Source organism: Urocitellus parryii, chromosome 12, assembly GCF_045843805.1.
Source record: "Urocitellus parryii isolate mUroPar1 chromosome 12, mUroPar1.hap1, whole genome shotgun sequence".
NCBI lineage: Eukaryota > Metazoa > Chordata > Mammalia > Rodentia > Sciuridae > Urocitellus > Urocitellus parryii.
The window spans coordinates 61,019,982-61,038,777 of NC_135542.1; the positions used below are offsets into that span (position 1 = coordinate 61,019,982).

Genomic DNA, 18,796 nt, shown 5'->3' on the forward strand with positions numbered 1-18,796 from the left:
CATACAGTAAGCTGCCTGCCTTACCACTAGCCCCATTTATATTCTTCTCCATCTGTCCAGAGCACACTAACTTTCTCTGCCACTGCACTTATATCACATTCCTGCATTTTTGTTAAACCTGAACCCCTCCTGATACAACTGTCTTTAGAAGGACACACTCCTATCTGACCATGGAGCCAAGTAAGGGATACCTTCTTCAGTACTTGGTATAGGGCATGCTCAATAAATGCTCAATGAACAAATGAATTCAAGAAGTAAGCAAATTAAATAGTGTGTTTACTTTTCAGAAGAAGATATACAATCAGTCAACAAATATATGAAAAAATGTTCAACAACTCTAGCAATTAGAGAAATGCAAATAAAAACTAACTCTAAGATTTCATCTCACTCCAGTGAGAATGGCAGCTATTAAGAATGCAAACAACAATAAGTGTTGTCGAGGATGTGGGGGAAAAGGCACACTCATATATTACTGATGGGACTGCAAATTGGTGCAGCCAATATGGAAAGCAATATAGAGATTCCTTGGAAAACTGGGAGTGAAACCACCTTTTGACCCAGCTATCCCACTCTTTAGCGTATACCCTAAGGACTTAAAAATAGCATACTACAGGGACACAGCCACATCAATGTTTATTGTAGCACAATTCACAATAGCTAAACTGTGGAACCAACCTAGATGCCCTGCAGTAGATGAATGGATGAAGAAAATGTGATACACACACACACACACACACACACACACACGCACACACATACATACATACACACACACAATGGAATATTACTCACAATAAAAGAGAATAAAATCATGGCATTTGCAGGTAAATGGATGGCATTGGAGAAGATAATGCTAAGTGAAGTTAGCCAATCCCAGAAAACCAAATGCCAAATGTTTTCTCTGATATAAGGAGGCTGATTCATAGTATGGTTTAGAGGGGAAGCAAGGGAGAATCCTCTAGATAGGGAGATCCTCTAGATGAACTCTAGATAGGGCAAGGAGTGGTAATGGAAGGGAGGGGGCATGGGGTTAGAAATGATGGTGGAATGTAATGGTCATTATTATCCAAAGTACATGTATGAAGACACGAATGGTGTGAATATACTTTGTATACAACCAGAGTCATGAAAAATTGTGCTCTGTGTGTAATATGAATTGCATTCTGCTATAATATATAAAAAATTAGAATTTTAAAAAAGAAAAAAAATAGTGTGTTTAAAAGTACTTTGTGGGGCTGGAGATGTGGCTCAGCGGTAGCGCGCTCGCCTGGCATGCGGGCGGCCCGGGTTCGATCCTCAGCACCACATACCAACAAAGATGTTGTGTCCGCCGAGAACTAAAAAAAATAAAAATAAAAAAAAAATATTAAAAAAAAAAAGTACTTTGTGAACTATTGGGCTTTATGTACACATGAAGGCCTAGGAATGTGATCTAGATAGTTCCTGGGTAACTGACCTTAGCCAATGCCTATCACATGGACCTACTCTCTGGCCAAAGTTGATTACAACAGAGGTTGACTTCTGATTCAGTTCATCAATCAGCACCAAAACAGACCTGAAGACCCATGGAACAAAATAAAAGATACAGAGACAAACCCACAAAAATAGTTTATCTCATACTAGACAAAGGTGGCATAAATATATATTGTAGAAAAGACAGCTTCTTCAACAAATGGTGCTGGGATAACTGGAAATCCATATGTAGCAAAATGAAATTGAACCTCTATCTCTCACCCTGTACAAAACTCAATTCAAAGTGGATCAAGGACCTAGCATCAGAGCAGAGACCCTGTACCTACTAGAGAAAATATAGGCCCAACTTTCCATCATATCAGTTTAGGAAGTGAATTCCTCAGCAAGACTCCTAAAATCCAAGAAGTAAAATCAAGAACCAATAAATGCAATGATATCAAACTAAAAAGCTCTTTTTTGCAAAGGAAACAATCAAGAACATGAAGAGACAGCATACAATGGGAGAAAATCTTTTGCCACCTGTACCTGACATAGAGGCATTAATTTCCAGACTATATAAAGAACTCAAAAATCTTAAGACTAAAAAAATAAATAACCAAATCAATAAACGGGCAAAAGAACTGAACAGATACTTCACAGAAGAAGAAATATGATCAGTCAACAAATATATGAAAAAATGTTCAGCAACTCTAGAAATTAAAACTGCACTGAGATTCCATCTTGCTTTAGTCAGAATGGCAATTATCAAGAATACAAATAACAATAAATGTTGGTGAGGATGTGGGAGAAAATTTACACTCATACATTGAGGGTGGGACTTCAAATTGATGCAATCACTGTAGAAAGTGTGAAGATTCCTCAAAAACTTGGAATAGAACCATTTGACCCAGCTATCCCACTCCTTGGTATATTCCCAAATGACTTAAAATCATCATATTACAAGAATGCAGCCACATCGATGTTTATTTTATAGCAGCTCAATTTACAACAACTAAGGTATAGAACCAATCTAGATGCCCTTCAATAGATGAAAGGAAAAAGAAAATGTGGTATATATACACAATGGAATATTACTCAACCATAAAAAATAATGGACTTCATGACTTCTGCCAGTAAATGGATAGAGCTGAAGACTATCATGCTAAATGAAATAAGTCATTCCCCAAAACCAAAGGCCCAACGTTCTCTCTGATATGCAGATGCTAACACACAATAAAGGGGGAGGGAGGGAAGAATAGAAGTCCATTGGATTAGACAAAGGGGAATGAAGAAAGGGAGGGGGAAGGGAACAGGAAGGATAGTTGAATTAATCAGACATAACTTTCCTATGTTCATATATGAATATAAAACCACTGTAACTCTACATCATGTACAATCACAATGGGATCCTAATTAAAATAAGTTATACTCCATGAATGTATAATATATCAAAATACACTGTCGTGTATATCTAAAAAGAATAATAAATTTTTAAAAAATATCTGTCAATCAATTGGCTGACAAAGCACCAGACTCTTTCGGTATTTGAACTGTCACAGAGATAATAAATCATGAGACGAAAGTGACTGAACTGAAATATTATGTGGAATAAAGCTGGGACAGCCATATTGTTGCATTTCAAGCACCAGAAGCCACCAAAGAAAAAGGAGACAGAGAGAAAGACATGAGAGAGAGAGAGAGATGTGGGTCTTGGAACTAAATAGAACAACTCAGTTCCCAACATTCCAGTGGCGTTTCCAAGTGGCTGAACTCAGTCTTGTCCTTGGCTCTCTGAATTTCCCTTGACATTGTACAAAATTGGGCGGGCGTCAGAACATCTTTCCCTTACAACCAAATAACCTTCATAAAGACGCTGAGAAACAAGTCACAGACTCTTCGTAACAGGTACAAATTTACCCACAGGAGAAAGGAAAGCCACCTATAAGGGTGGAGGCACAGACACTCTTCTGAGGCAGTAGACACAGGGGCACTTCTCTAGCTCAGGGCAAATTGAATTCCAGAGCTGATGATGGCAGTGGTACTCCCGATACACAAGGACACTTCTCAGCTGGGGTGAGCAGAACAGGTGGAGCCAAAACGAGGAAAATTTTCCAACGAAATAAGCCTTCAGCCTAGCACATTATTGCTAGAGCTGAGGGCCAACAATTAGTGGCCAGTCCAAGAAGCTTCCCAGGACCCTCCGTGGAAATTGGCTGGTGCTGGAGGACTGGGCAATTCACCAAACCACGAGATGAGGATCACAACAGGCCAGAATGCAAACAAGTCATTTGAGCAAAGTGACAAAACTAGGAGAGGAGACATAGCCAGCTTTGGGTATGGTCAATGGGATCCTAGTAAGAAAAGGTTCCCACCCAAGAACTGTAAGTAACTCAGATGGTGTTTGTCATGAGATTACGAAACAGAGTGGAACTTGTGGTTCCTGTAATTTGTCTGCCTCAGAGAGCAATTATTGATTTTCTTCTGGAGACAGAATCATCAATTTGATTTGCCAGTGTTGAAAGTTCTCTGGCTTCTGGAAGAAGCTTGAATCAAAGAATTGAAATGATCATCTCTAGATTGGTTTTCTTCCTATTTACAAAAAGGGGATGTTGCTATTACGATGGCTTTCACAAACATCCGAAATGTAACTATCCCCCAAAAAATATTTACTCTGAAAGAAGAAATGTACATGTAGGTTTTCTTTTTCCAGATTTTGACAACAGGGACACCGAAAGTCAGGTAAGCAATAAACATAAATGCAAAATCAGATGCTAGTTTCCTTCAAAAGCTGAACTGAGTTAACAATCTGCGTTGGAAATGCTGGACTACCATGAACACTTTTGTAAAATGGACTTCATCTGCCCCCTGCTGTACTCTAGGTGAATGACAGGACTTCCTAATTTAGCATCCAGAGGTAGATTACTTGACAGGTAGTAACTTTCCTGGCAGTTATGTAAAGACTATGGTAGTAGCAGAAATAGGGCATGTGGTTCACCACTGTGTCCCCAGCATGTTGCATACAATACACACTTAATAAATGTGCTAGGTAAATGAATATACAGGTAAGGAAGGTATGTTTACAGACTCCTGAGTAGGTGTAATACCAAAATTTACCAGTCCAAGGAAAAAAATGCAAATGTTTTGCAATGCAGTGTTCATAAGCATTTGAAAATAATGTGGTGCCCACTGGACATGCGTTCCCAACAATCCCAAACCTGGAACCCTTGAAGAATTCCACTAGACTACAAACTAGCTAAATTAAAATATTAACACTTAAAGATACAGGCAGATTTTTTAAATATGACTGCCAAGAAATAATTCTTTGAAAGCTTGGGATCTAAAATACACAAGGGAAGAAAACCATAGACTTGTCTCCAATAAGGCAGAACTTGTTTAGAGATCATATAAAGTTCCCCGTCATCTTCCATCCCTTGCTCCAGGGGACTTTTGCAGCTGCCAGACCTCCAGTGATTATCCACAGGTCTTGCAAGAATGGGGAAAATACAGACACCATCTTGTTACTGTACACTTATTAAATGTGAAATGAGTTATGGTAGGGGCCTGATTTCTCCAAGAAGCTGAGCTTTAGGGAACACATGCATGAATCAAATAAACCTAAAAAAGTGGAAATGGCATTTCAGACTGGGGCAAGTGGCCGAGTAAAGACACAGACTGAGCATGTCCCTGAGCCACTCTCGAGAAGCAAGACATTTTTTTTTTCATGAAACGTATCCAATCTAGCATACTCTGACAGTTAATGTCAATAAAACACCAGTTTTCTTCCTGTTATTTTTACAGTGACATCCACTTATTGCATGGGACCAGCTACAAAAATCAAACTCCGGAGAGAATACCTATCAAAACAAACGAAAATTTCAAGTTTTGTTTATTTATCCATATAACATTCATGAGAATAGATTCGGAGACACTAGGTCAATGTAGACGGAGCTAAACTTTTGACAAGGATTTCTTTGGCAGAGATTCTAAATGTAAATAAGCAAACTGGGAAAAGGTTCTAATTGTTTGCTTATCTGTGTCCTGAAATCTGGACTCTGAGTGGCCTCCATTAAATACAGTAGGGATGCCAGAAATTCTGTAGTATAATGTGAAAGACTACTTCTAAGCCACTTCAGTGTTCGCTCAATAATTTAATGAACTCAGTAGCCATGAAAAAAAGAACAGAGATTATGTCTGGGCTTAAGAAACAGACTTCCCACCAAGTCTGATATGCATGGCTGAGGGCCTCACCTGTCAACTGGAGCAACCAACTCTGAGCCTCCAGTTGGGTCGGGGGTTGAAGGGAGACCAATTTACCATCTGGATAGGACCCCTTTCATCACACACTACGTTTGTCTTCGCTGGGACACACACTCACTCTGGCTCTGGATTTGTCTTCTCTGCATGCTGTTCTTTGTTGGGCATACTAAATACCTGAATTGTGGTCATATTCCCCCAAAAAGGTGTTTTTTATGAAGGAACTCACTTGACAACGAAAGTAATAATGCAGTCGGGTGCAGTGGTGCACATCTGTAATCCCAGTGGCTCCAGAGGCTGAGGCAAGAGGATCACGAGTTCAAAGCCAGCCTCAGCAACAGCAAGGCCCTAAGGAACTCAGTGAGACCCTGTCTCTAAATAAAATACAAAATAGGATTGGGGATATGGCTCAGTGTCCAAGTGCCCCTAAGTTCAACCCCCAGTACCAGTATCCTCCCCCTCCACTGCAAAGAAAAGTAATAATGCAATAAGCTGATGCTCCAGGATATGTGGGAAGACTAGTGAAAGCTTTCACTGTGAAGCAGGTGACCTTATGGGATGGAGAAATGGTCTTCTGAAATCTCCAGTACCAGCCAAGAGTCAACACTATATAGAACTGGGTGTTGTCCTACCAAGTGTAGGATATGCTTTAACAGTAATATGATAGTATTTCTCTGGGAATTGATCAATAAAAGCAGGTGTGATAACTTCCCCCTTTAACGTTTTGATTCACTTACAAATTGTCACTTGCCATTCTGATGATTTTAGACTGCTGGTTTAGAATTATTGATGTACAAGAGAAAATGTTCCCACAGGGTGTTTATGGCCACTTGAGGTTCCTTACACCACATTACTAAATAAGCAAGTGAAAGGCCAGGTGGGGGGGATGTTTACTATTTTAACAGAGGCCATTGATACTGGTTATCAAGGGAAGGATTGATGCTACATGAGATGGGGGACATTTGGAAACTAGGACACCCTTTGAGGGAATATCCTTCTATTGTCTTGTTTAATAATGAAAGTTAACAGACTAGAGCAACCCTAGAGAATAAAGGACCACCAGAGACTCAAATCCCTCAGGAATTAACGATTTGGTCACCGAGTTTGGTCACTCTGCCAGATAAAGGCTAAATTCTAAATACAAAGGGAACATAAAATGGGAAAATATCAACTGCAGACTTATTTTTCTCTTTCCTTTGTGAGTTATATACATAAGTACATGAATTAATTATTTTTAATACCCTCTACCTTCCTGATTATTTTAGATTGGCTGTTGATTCATTTTGTAATTCATCCACAGTTCACAGAATTAAGCTATTGTGCTTAGGAGAATGAACATCAAACCAAATCCTAATTGGGATTTGGGGATTCGCCTTGTTAGGAAGAAAGCAAGTTTCGTACAAGGGACAGTTCCATTGTATTATACAGGTAAGAGATTCGAAGATGGAAAAAAAATGTGCATCGATGCTGAACGCCCAGAGGGTGAGCTACAGGGAAGTGTGTCACTTAGAGCTACCACAAGTCTTCCAAAATACTCTCCTCAATTTGATAATTCTCCAAGTATGAATCCTACCTTCCTCAGACAGAATTTTTTATAGAGCACATTAAAATTTGGAAATTAGTATATCAACAGGTGTGTTAGTTTCTATCAACAAGATCTCCAGGTGCACAACTTGTTTTGGAAGTGAGTTTTTCTGGAAAAAGCAGTAAGACCCAGGCAGCCAAGGCAGCATGGTAATGGTCAGTGGTGATGACGGCTATCTTCACCATCCATACAGCAGAGACCATGTCATGCCACAATTCCCCTCCACTTGGTGCTATTCCAAAAAGGCATGCCCAACTTCTTTAAAAATTCCACCAGTTTCTAGCCTTTGTGGTTCTCTTCCTACTTAAATTATCTCAAGTGGATTCTGTTGCTGGAACTAAGAAGGCTGGCCTGAGGCATCAGAGTGCACACTCAAGAAATCCCAGCAACTAGGGAGGCTGATGCAGGATAGTCACAAGTTCGAAGCCAGCCTGAGTAACTTAAGGAAACCCTTAAAAAAGAAAAGGACTGAGAGCCAGGCATGGTGGTGCATGCCTGTAATCCCAGTGGCTCGGGAGGTTAAGACAAGAGTATCATGAATTCAAAGCCAGCCTCAGCAAAAGCGAGGCTCTAGGAAACTCAGTGAGACCCTGCCTCTAAATAAAATACAAAATAGGGCTGGGGATGTGATTCAGTGGTTGAGTAACCCTAAATTCAATCCCTGGTACCCAAAAAAAGAAAAAAAAAAGGACTGGGGATGTAGCTCAATAGTAGAGCACCCCTAGGGACACCAAAGAAAACAGAAAACAAACTAAAAAGCCTGCTAGAAAAGTTTAATAGCCGAGAGTCAATTGGTCTTGCCTGTTTCCTCATCTTTGAAAATTTACAAGCACTGTTGTAAAGATTTGAAATAATTGTGATCATTTATCACAATTACATAGGCAAATGTATCTATTGCCTAGGAAATAGTCAAATCATGACTTATTTCATTAAAATATACCAAATCTACTTCTCTCCAACTAATCCAGGTCATCATTTTGTTTCACCTGGATTATTTCAGTCACTTCCTAAATGAACTTTCAAGACCCTGTCCCCTCCTCTCCCAAATATATTTTCATCACAATAGAGAAAACAATCCAGTCAAGATATCTTCTGCTCAAAATGCCCTAATGGTACCTAGTTTTCCTCCTATTAAAATTTTCTTTAAACAGCTGACAGGACCTACATGACCTGGCCTCCTTTCCACCTGGCTGACCTCATCTCTTACTGTTCTACCCCTTGTCCTGGAATTCCCCATCATACCTGCCTACTTTCTACCCCTTTTGAATAATACCTACAATCATTCCCCAGACCTTGGAACCACCTTCTTTTATACTTTTAAAATTTTCTGGTATAACACACATTTTATACTGAAGAAAAAAAGGGGAATTTTAAAGAACAGGGTTTATAATACAGTCCCGATCCCTAGTGTTTACAAGTGGAACTTGTCTGAACCAATCTGTCTTTGGCAACAGAACCATGACAGGATTTTTGAAGTATCAAGAAAAATTACCCAAAACTTGGAAATAAATCATAAGACACTACATCCTTTCAAAGTCATTTAGAGTCCTTGTTTAGCATTGCCTGCCAAAGATACTTCTTAATATAGGGCAGTGGTTGTTAAAGTATAGTTCAGGGACCTCTGGGAGCCCCTAAGACACTTTTTGGGATTCCGTAATTTCCTCATTTCTAACTATATTACCTGTGAGGTCAGATTTTCTTCATATACTTCAACCAAACCAATATATTACAACATGAATATAGAAGCTGATATGAGAATCCAGCTGTTTTCTGATAAGCCTATCATTTGTTCATTTGCAAAAGTATAAAACAATGTCATTTTTATCAAAATATTTATTTAAAAATTATCATAAAAATGTTAACATGTAATAATAGGACAGCTTACATATTGGAGAAAATAATGCAAAAACCATGAATCTGAAAAGGGGTTAATATCCAAAATATATAAGAAACTCACAACTGAATAGTAAAAAGCAAATAACCCAATTAAAAATTGGGTATAGAACCTCCATAGACATTTCTCCAAAGACAACATAAAAATGGTGAACAGATATATGAAGGTGCTCAATATCATTAGGAAGGAAGGAAGGAGGGAAGGAGGGAGGGAGACAGGGAGGGGGATCTGTGATCTATTTTAATGCACAAGAGTAAACGTTTTTAATTTTTTTATTTTTAGTATTTTAAATATACATAGACATAATAACTTATTTATTTATTTATGCGAAGGATCGAATCCAGTGCCTCATAGTGGTTCTAGGCAAGCTGTCTACCACTGAGCTACAACTCCAGCCCAAGAAGTATCTGTTTTTCCCAGCAGAGGCCCCACCTCTCTCTCTCTCAGGAAAAGAGAGAATACAACAATTAAACCTTCCCTAATCAGAAAAGCAGAAAACAGCAGGAAAAATCCATAAGCCTACTTCCCATTATGAAACTTCTCAAATACTGCATCTTATACTTCAATATGTATCAGAATGATCTGAAGACTAATAGAAACATTCAAATTCATACAGTGTGGATGAAACCCAGGAATATGCACCTGTAACAGGTACTTCTGGTGATTCTGATTAAAAAGAAAAGCAAACCCATACTTTAAGAAACTATCCTAGAGTATTAGAATTACTGCTTAACTCCTCTGCTTTCCTAAGAACCATCAATGTATCTTTAACCTAAACATCAATTCCCTTATATTGTCCATAAGACCCTTCACCATCTGGCCCACGTCTATATAACTTCATTTCCACTGCTACATCCATCTCTGCCCTCCAGTCACCCTACACCATTATAGGCCTGGCTTCCCACTCCAAGTGACCAAACTCTGAGCCTCAGATAATTTTTCTATAAGAAACAGAGATGAAAATACTCACTCTTAGCTATTGCACTGGAACGGGTAGCATTTGGATAGTAAATGTGTTTGATTTCTTCCCCCTATAAAACATTCACTCTTCGCCCAAAAAGAGGAGTAGCCTGTCCAAAATAATATGAACTTCTTACAGATACACAATAACCCACAATAAGGATTTTATCTTCTCAACAGATAAGCTGTAAGCCCGACTGGGGGAGAATTTAGGAGTAGATGCTTAAGAAGCTACATTAAAACAAAATGCTATACTGAAATTCTAAAGTTATATTACCACAAATTTTAGTTAATAATCATGTTGCTTAGTATTTTGATGCCAAAAGGAGAAAACCCAACCACTGATATTTAGAAAACGGGTTGCCGGACAACCAGCTAACTCATCCACAGATGTTATGTGTGTGAGGGAGGCAGGCAGGTGGGTAGAGAGGATGAAGTTTACTATTCTAGCACATTTTTAAACACTTCATGCATTTACTATGTAGACACTTCATAAAACTACACATACAGTATAATTCTTCTTTCCAAGAAGCTTAATCCAGTTGAGGAAAATACTGATAAATGCTTTCTTCCATAGACAAAACAGCAATGGCCGCTATCATCCAAACTTCATCTTATTTATTCTCTTTAGAAAGCAGGAGGTACAAAGTTAAAAATAGGTATAATTTGGAAGACAGATGCATTTTTTAACAAATATCATCCCCACACAAAGGATTTAAAGAAACATCAGTTTTTTAAAAAATATTTATTTTTCAGTTTTTAGGTGGACACAATCTTTTTTTTTCCCCATAGTTATTAATATATTTATTTGGACCAGAATCAGCATTTTTTTAAAAAACAAAGTAACCAGTGACTAGCTCATATTTATAGTTGAGTTTTATTACATTTTCTTATTTTCCCTGGGCCTTGGAAGTGTCAAACAGCACACAAAAGGCCTGGTTGTTAAAGGAAAGGAAGTGACATGAATTTCTGTGTAATATTTTAATATTTAAAAGTGAATAATCTATTTTTCTGGAAAAGTTATAATGTCTCACTCTATCTTATGGGCACAGATAGAAATTTGAATGCATTTAGCAGCAAAGGACTACCTCAGAAAGAATGTAATCAGAGCTGTCTAGCACAAAACCCTCAAACTTTCAAAGCAAATTTGGGGAAGAACATCAATGCTGTGTTATCCTCTCCACAAACCCATAGGCTACCAATCATTCAGTTTAGGGTGGCTAGATGTGAAAAGCAAGCAGCCAGTCAGGGACTGGGCAATTCCTAACTTTTGATGAACTTTCGTAGATCTGGTTTCTCCTCCAGGCGGGTCTGCAGGTTCAAGAATTCCCAGTATCGGTGGTTCACAGTGTGGTAGGCCAGCTGCTGCAGGGCACTGCTGTTCTCACTGTTAAAAGCTGTCTCATACTTTACAGTGTAGAGTGTATACGGGTGAAATCCAGTGCCACTGTGCTCTCGGGCAGTAATGGTACCAGTGATACGAAGGTTCTGGATGACAACTGGGCCATCTGGACTGCTCAGGGGCTCAAAGAAACGCTGGTGCTGCGGCCGGCCGGGGGCGGGTCACACGTCGCCAGGGGCCCCGCGTCCAGTCTGAGACCCCGCCTGAAGTGGACTCATTGGGGTTCCCGCCAACAGCCTCAGCCCGCAGCCACGGCAGGCTAGGGCGGCTAGGGCGACCGTGTTCCGCAGGGCCGACTGTGCCAGGGATCTGGACACAATCTTTATTTTTATGTGGTGCTGAGAATCGAACCCAGTTCCTCACACATGCTAGGCAAGCACGCTACCACTTGAGCCACATCCCCAGCCCAGTAACATCAGTTTTGATACATTTTCATTACATTCTCCTGAGATCTGCGAGACAGGTATTATTCCCAATTTTATAGACAAAGCAGCTGAGGCTCACCTGTTACATTTGCCTCTGTTCAAGTTCCCAAAGCTTAGAAGTGGTTGTGCTGGGAACTAAACCTGAGGTTTAACTCTAAGGTCCATTTTCCTTTCCTAGAATTGCAATTTAAGTATTCCTCTACTCTAGGTTACACATTTTTATGCTCGTCTCTGTCATAAAATAAAAATCTTTTAACAGCCTGAATGACAAAGTGGGGGGAAAGTAAGTTATGAACAAGCGTCAGGAAGTACAGAGGGCCAAATGAAGTCAACAGATGGAACCTTAACACAAGCAAAATTGAGAGTGCAGTTTTCTGTTCCTGAACCTGCTTGCCAAGCACCCTTCACATATTACTATTTGATTCTGTCTCAAGCCTGTGGCAGTGGGAAAACTATCATTTAAAAAAAAAAAAAACTCTTAGCAGTAATACAAGACCTGATGTTCTCTCCTCAAAACTCCAATTACCAGCCGGGCATGGTGGCACTTAATTATAATTATTGATCAGGAGGCTGAGGCAGGAGGTTCGTTTGAAGTTTGAGGTCGGCCTGGGCAACATGTATGAGACAGCAACTCAAAAACAAACAAACAAAAAAACCAATTTTTTTAAAAAATTTTATCTACCCTCTCAAAGCAACCATTTGAATATTAAATAATTAAAAATTTAGGAAAATGTCCATGTTATATAAAAATATATAGGATAATCCCATTGTGTAAAATAACACCAAGAGTATGTTTTATGCACATTCAGACATGTCAATAAGCACAGATTTCAATAGTACATATAGCAAGGTAAATAATGGTTAGCTCTGAGGTATCCATTCAAATCAAATGGACAGGGAGATTTTTGACTTCTTTATTTTTTTACATGGTAATATTATGGGTTATTTTCACCTTGTTTCAGTAAAATCATATTCTACTTTTTAGTGCTTTTTAGAATGCAGCCAAGAAAGAGTTGGCATCTTGCATCTTGAGTTAGGGATGTTACTCACCTGTGTCTGAAGCTTCATACTGATTCAAACATCTAGAGGTATGCATGGATCTGAGTCCTAGGTTTGCAAGCCTGATATACCTAAGACTTTGTTTTTGATGATGTGATTTTCTATAAATCTGTCATGAATGTGAAAAATACAAATATATATGTGGAAATATTTTACTAAAATATGCAACAGGTGAGATCCCCTTCCTTAAGTCTTTAGGTATTTTTGGTCAGGCAAGGAGTTATAAAAAGTCACAAATTTAAAGAACATAAAAGTTGTATTTTACTGCAGAATGTTAGGAACAGCTCAATTCCACAGCCTAAATTCCAAAAAAATGCAAATCTGAGAAGAGAAGTTCCTGGAATATAATATAAGACTTGGGTAGAGAGGGTGGTGATTCCACGCTATTTGGGGAATTCCCAAATTGGCTTTATTTGACCAGGAAATCAACAACTTAAGAACTGCTTTCCAAAAGGCCATTTTGGATATTTACACAGCAAACCTTTAACAGTGATATCTGTGTTTTCGGAAATTTGATGGAATATTTTAATGGTTCTTAACCAAATTAATACCCAAACTTTTTTAAAAAAAATCCATAATAATGAAGCAATCCCAACTAAAACTAATAGCACTCATGCCTACATCAGGAGTAAGGTTTCTAGACCACCCAATTCTAGACCAGCTCAATTCTGAAAGTAAAATAAACTTCATCTTGAAGTTTGCTGAAAATAACCCTCAAAAGTGAAATACTGGTATTCAATTTTAAAAACAGGATATTTTCACTGAGGCAAAAATAACTAGCCATTTATTTTCATGAGAAATATACATACAAGGCATACTCAACAGCAGGGTCACAAATGATTGCCCCTCTCATAAAAGTAAACTGTGTCTTAATTAGGAAGAGAAATATTTATCATTCAGAAAAATCTTCATCTTTTCAAAAAACCTAAGTTGCAATATTGATTACTAAAAATTATACCACAGAAATACTAACACCAAAAGGGTTATTTCAGTCAATAATTTTGAGTCTCTTTAATCCCTTTTATTGCTTATTGGTTAACAATCGGAGTCCTTCAGCTGAAACTGAAGGGTTTTCTTGGAATTCTGTATAGAATTATACCATCTTTGGAGAAAACACTCTAACAAGAAATACTAAGAAATCAAATGGTCTAGATTTCACAAGATTTTTAAAGGTAAGCTAAGTCTTATATTTCAGAACAATTGCTATTATAACAAATTTTTATTTTTTTCATTCATAAAAACAGTCCACGGCATTCATAAAACATGGTGGTAGAAGAAATTAAGAGACACACTTTTTAGGTGGATTCTTTACCTTTAAGAACAGGTGAGTAGGCAGTAATTTAATACAGATGGAAAACAAATACAATCCATATAAAAACAAGATTTGAATGGAGGTGGGAGAGAAGATATACCAGCCAAAGTAAATATAGAACTTTCATGCATGCAACTCAACATCTGAATTTCCTTTACTTAAAAACCAAACTAAGTGCTTTAGTAGGTGTTTTACTGTAAAGAAAGCTACAGAAGTATTTTTAAAAGGTCAGCCTTGCATATACTACACTAACACGTACCAAAAAAATAAAGAGAGAAAGGGAGAGGAGAAATTAATAAGCCTCAGCTACACCTAAGCTACTCACAAGTTTTCTCTTACATAGACAGACACAGAAAAACAACTTTACAAGCTTTGCTTCAAGGTACAATACCTTAGATTTCTCACTTGAGTGTTTCCTGCTCATGCTCTTTTCAGTATAAACAAATATGGTGTGTGTGGTGGAACATATACTTGAAGAATTCCTTAAAAAAGAATCACAAGTTTCATTTTATATATACAACAAATTTTTAATTATGTACTGAAAATAAATTACAGGAAATAACTTTAAAATGCAACAGAGGACAAGTCACAATAAACATTCCCATTGAATTCCCTGGGGTGGGGGGTGGGGTGAGAATTGCAGTGCTCAAGGAAGATAAATATCACAAATATATCAAAAACTTCAAATTGTCTATGCATTCACACACTGACGTGAGCCACAAACATTCCTTTCACAGAAACTGTACTTATTAGCCTACCACAGAACCAGATTTTGCCATAAACTACAAAACTTTTAATACAAAATCGTATTTATATATTTATAATTCATATACATGCCCTATCTGTGATTTTAGAAAATAAAAGCTACACACTGTACAGACACTCTTAACTCATAGCTGTAGGCAACATTTTTGGATGGAATTTCTCCCCCAATAAAATTAATGGCATATTTTATGTACATGAAGGCTAAACTGCAAAAAGACAGTTCAGTTTCCCAGATATGCATCTCCTTTTAGGGCAGGTTTATAAATTTAAAAAAGGCAAGACAAATGTACACCTCAGAATAACTTTCTTAGCTACAAGAGTTGCCATGTAATTTTTGTGAAATTTCCGATACATGCATTTATGTAATACTGGTATTGAAGGCAGTAAAGCAATATATACTTTTAATGTAGTGGCTCAATAAAGGCTTCATTGTCATTCCGATCTGATTCTTGATACAGTGATTCATAAATTCTTTAAAAATTAAAATTTCAATGGGACACTGTGTTAAAGAGACTCTAAATAGATTTCTTAAAATATTTCCCTGAAATATCCTTTTACATAAGACAAATTTCACTAACATTAGATTAAGTAAAAAGAAGAAAAAAAAAGAATTAAACATGGCACAAATGTGCATGATATAATAATGCTCCTCACCCAATCTCCAGGTCTTAGGAGCTTTTAAATGAATGCTTAAAACCAACAAACAATTTTCACACTCTGTGGCAGCCATCTGTGAAGCCAGTTATACTAAACTACTTCTACAGTTGATTGTAAACTTTGGTTTATTTTTATTTGAGTTCTCATTGTACAGCAAGCATGAAAAAAGGGAGTGGAGTCCATGAGGAGATGAACTGTCAGTCTGTCTTTAATCTGGCATGATGAGACACCTGGTCAGTCAGGCCTGCTTTGATAGAGTTTGTTACAGACTGCCTTATGTTTTCCTCCATCAAATTATCACCCAGGGGCTTCAATACCTGTGGTATGAGAAATGTGCAAAACAAACAAAACATGAGGTAAAAAAAGAGTTACATATAAAAATAGATATAAAAATTCAATTCAAAGCAATGACAAAAATAACCAGGAATGTGAGAAATAAAAAGATGTTTCTCCCAAAAAAAAAGTTATGATGATACAAGTAAAGCATTTAGACATTTTATAATGCAACAAAAATTACTTTCCTCTTATTCAAACCATTTACAAATCCTATGAGATGGATGTGCAATTCCATACCCTATATGCAGCATCAAATCTGGTATGTATACAGCATTTATGCAGACCGGCCCAGACGGTCCTGCTTATTGTCCTACATGTGTGAGTGTGAACACTTCAGATAGAGAAAAGAGTTAAAAATACTGTCTAATTTTTCTTCTTGTTATTGTTGGATGACAGTCTCTGTCGCTGTGCTGATGAAAGAGCACGATGAACCATTCGACGTCTAGTAACTTCAAACAGTTTGGAAAACACCTAAAACATGGAGTGATTTGTTAGGAGAATGACTCAAGAGTGCCTTGATGCTAAAGAGTTTAAGACTACAAGAATTTGAGACTGTAGGTTTCTCACCTTCCTGGGACTCCTCTGAAGCAAAAGAAAAGAGAAATGCAATACATTTTAGACAAGGTTTGTTGACATAACACAGATCTTCTCTGACTAGTGAGCACCTTACCTCAACAATACTATACTGAAAATAATTTTTGCACATCATTTAATTGTTTTGTAATATGGCACCTGTAAAATCCTATAATCAACGCTAGACAGATAAGCATTTTTTAAAAGACAACGTGAAATTACTGAAATTCATGTTGCAGAAAATCAGTAATGATTCAAAATGATAAGTAGATCACACTCTTATAAAAAGTGAGGTGGTGATAGCTTTTAATCCATCTTCTATTAACAATTATCAAAGGACCATGAAATAGTAAGATTTATAAAGAAATAAAATTCTAAAATTTAACAAACATCCAAACACAAATAGAATACTTTCCTAAAGAGAAAAGGCAAAACTCAAATTAACACACTATTACAAGAAAAGTCAACATCTAATCAACTTTCTTCAAAAAATGGTCTGCTTCTTCAGTCTTTAAAGCCAAAAACAAACATGCACCTGCAAATCCTAAATCTTTAAATAGGTTCAACACCTTACTGGCCCAGAAGGAGCATGAAAATGCTCCTTCACATCATGATAATAACCTCAGCATGATGTTCAGGTATCTCATGATGATCATTTTAATAATATCCTTAAGGAGAATTATCTTTACACAGGCAAATCCAACATACAGGTGGCAGATATATAAAAACGCACTCCTTAGTAGATACTTGCTGGACAAGAGTTCACAGCCTGACTTTGAATTGTAATTTGAGGTAAAAGATTATGACTGAAGTTGGTTTCTCAGCTCATGGTTGCTTTACTTTGTCCTTTAGTATTTCCATGGTACAGAAGTCAAAGTTTCTTTGGAAAAAACTCTCTGTGGGATTGCTTCTTGTAGTACATCAATAAATCACCACTTTCTTCATGGAAGGCAATGACAGGAGTCTGTCATCCAATGTTTTTCCTGCACTGCTTCTTGCTGGTGTAAGAAACTTCTTTTTCTTTCCAAAAGCATGACTATACTTCCAAACTTCTTTTCCTCACCTTTAAAACTATTCATTGATTATATTTTATTTTCTCAAACAAAAAAAAAATATTATTAGAGATCCTGGTCCTACCCACTGATGGCAAAATCAGGCCTATAACTAAGAATCTATCCTGAGAATATTACAGATTTAAGCTAACCAAAATACATTATGACTTTAAAGAAAAAGAAATTTTTCATTAGTACATTCTGTATCCAAACAAAACATAAAATATATTTTTATCATTCTTCATGTAACGGAAAGTAGTTGTGTTGATATGTAAACACTGCAGGGGAGGGGTGGGGAATAAAGGGAGTCATGGGGAAAATGAAAAACCAAAAGATAGATACCAACCTGTTCCCATAGTGTTTCAGCAATCTGATCAATCATTGTTCCAATTTCTCTGAACTCCCCAGAGTATTTAACATATGCCCAAGTACAAAGGGATGTCAGTGCTAACCCCATGACAAGGTTACACAAGACAGCTATAGAGTTCAGGCCAATGAAGCCAGTCAGTCCTGAGATTATATACATAGCAAACATGACCGCAAACAGTGTGGCAGGAGTACGAGCAGCATAGAAGATATTTTTGCCATCATTGTGCTTTATAAAATTTGCATAGGTTTCTTCAATTTCAGCTTCAAGCTGGTCCTGATAACGACGGCAGAACTCATCTCCACCCATTTTTTTCACAGAACGAAATTGTTTAAGTGCTACTTCCTTGAGATCCAAGTGTTTTCGCTCCAGATCTGAAGGTGCAATGTAAGGCTTGTCACCACCACATACCTGTACAGACAGAATTACAGTAGGAGAGATTACATGCCAGAAATAATTACCACTTGAAAGAAGTTCCCTGCTCATAGTTTTAACCAAACCACTTACATGATTTACTTTTAAATTTGTATGTAATACTTTGCAGATTAATATAACCTATTGTTTCTTACAGGTTTAAATGACTCAAGTAATTTTCCAAATATGAATAATACTACTAAAACTGAAGTAAAAAAACTTTACACTACACTTTATACCTGACTTCACCTGACCCACTAATACATCAGGTGGCTGACAAGAGTGGATA

At 37.4% G+C, this 18,796-nt stretch overlaps 1 protein-coding gene across 3 annotated transcripts in view; it reads right to left on the bottom strand.

The window, feature by feature from the left end:
- Positions 1-14,030: 14,030 nt before the first annotated feature.
- Positions 14,031-18,796, bottom strand: part of Atl2 (atlastin GTPase 2) — a 61,044-nt gene continuing 56,278 nt past the window's right edge. For 2 of the 3 annotated variants that reach the window (XM_026405846.2, XM_026405847.2), the window contains exons 12-13: positions 18,073-18,504; positions 14,031-16,082 (exon numbers count right to left, since the gene is read on the bottom strand). In XM_026405846.2, coding sequence (XP_026261631.1) covers positions 15,963-16,082; positions 18,073-18,504 — 552 coding nt within the window. In that variant the 3' untranslated portion in view covers positions 14,031-15,962. Of the gene's footprint in view, positions 16,083-16,118; positions 16,573-16,668; positions 16,684-18,072; positions 18,505-18,796 lie in introns of those variants that run through there. The other variant, XM_026405848.2, reaches the window with a different exon arrangement.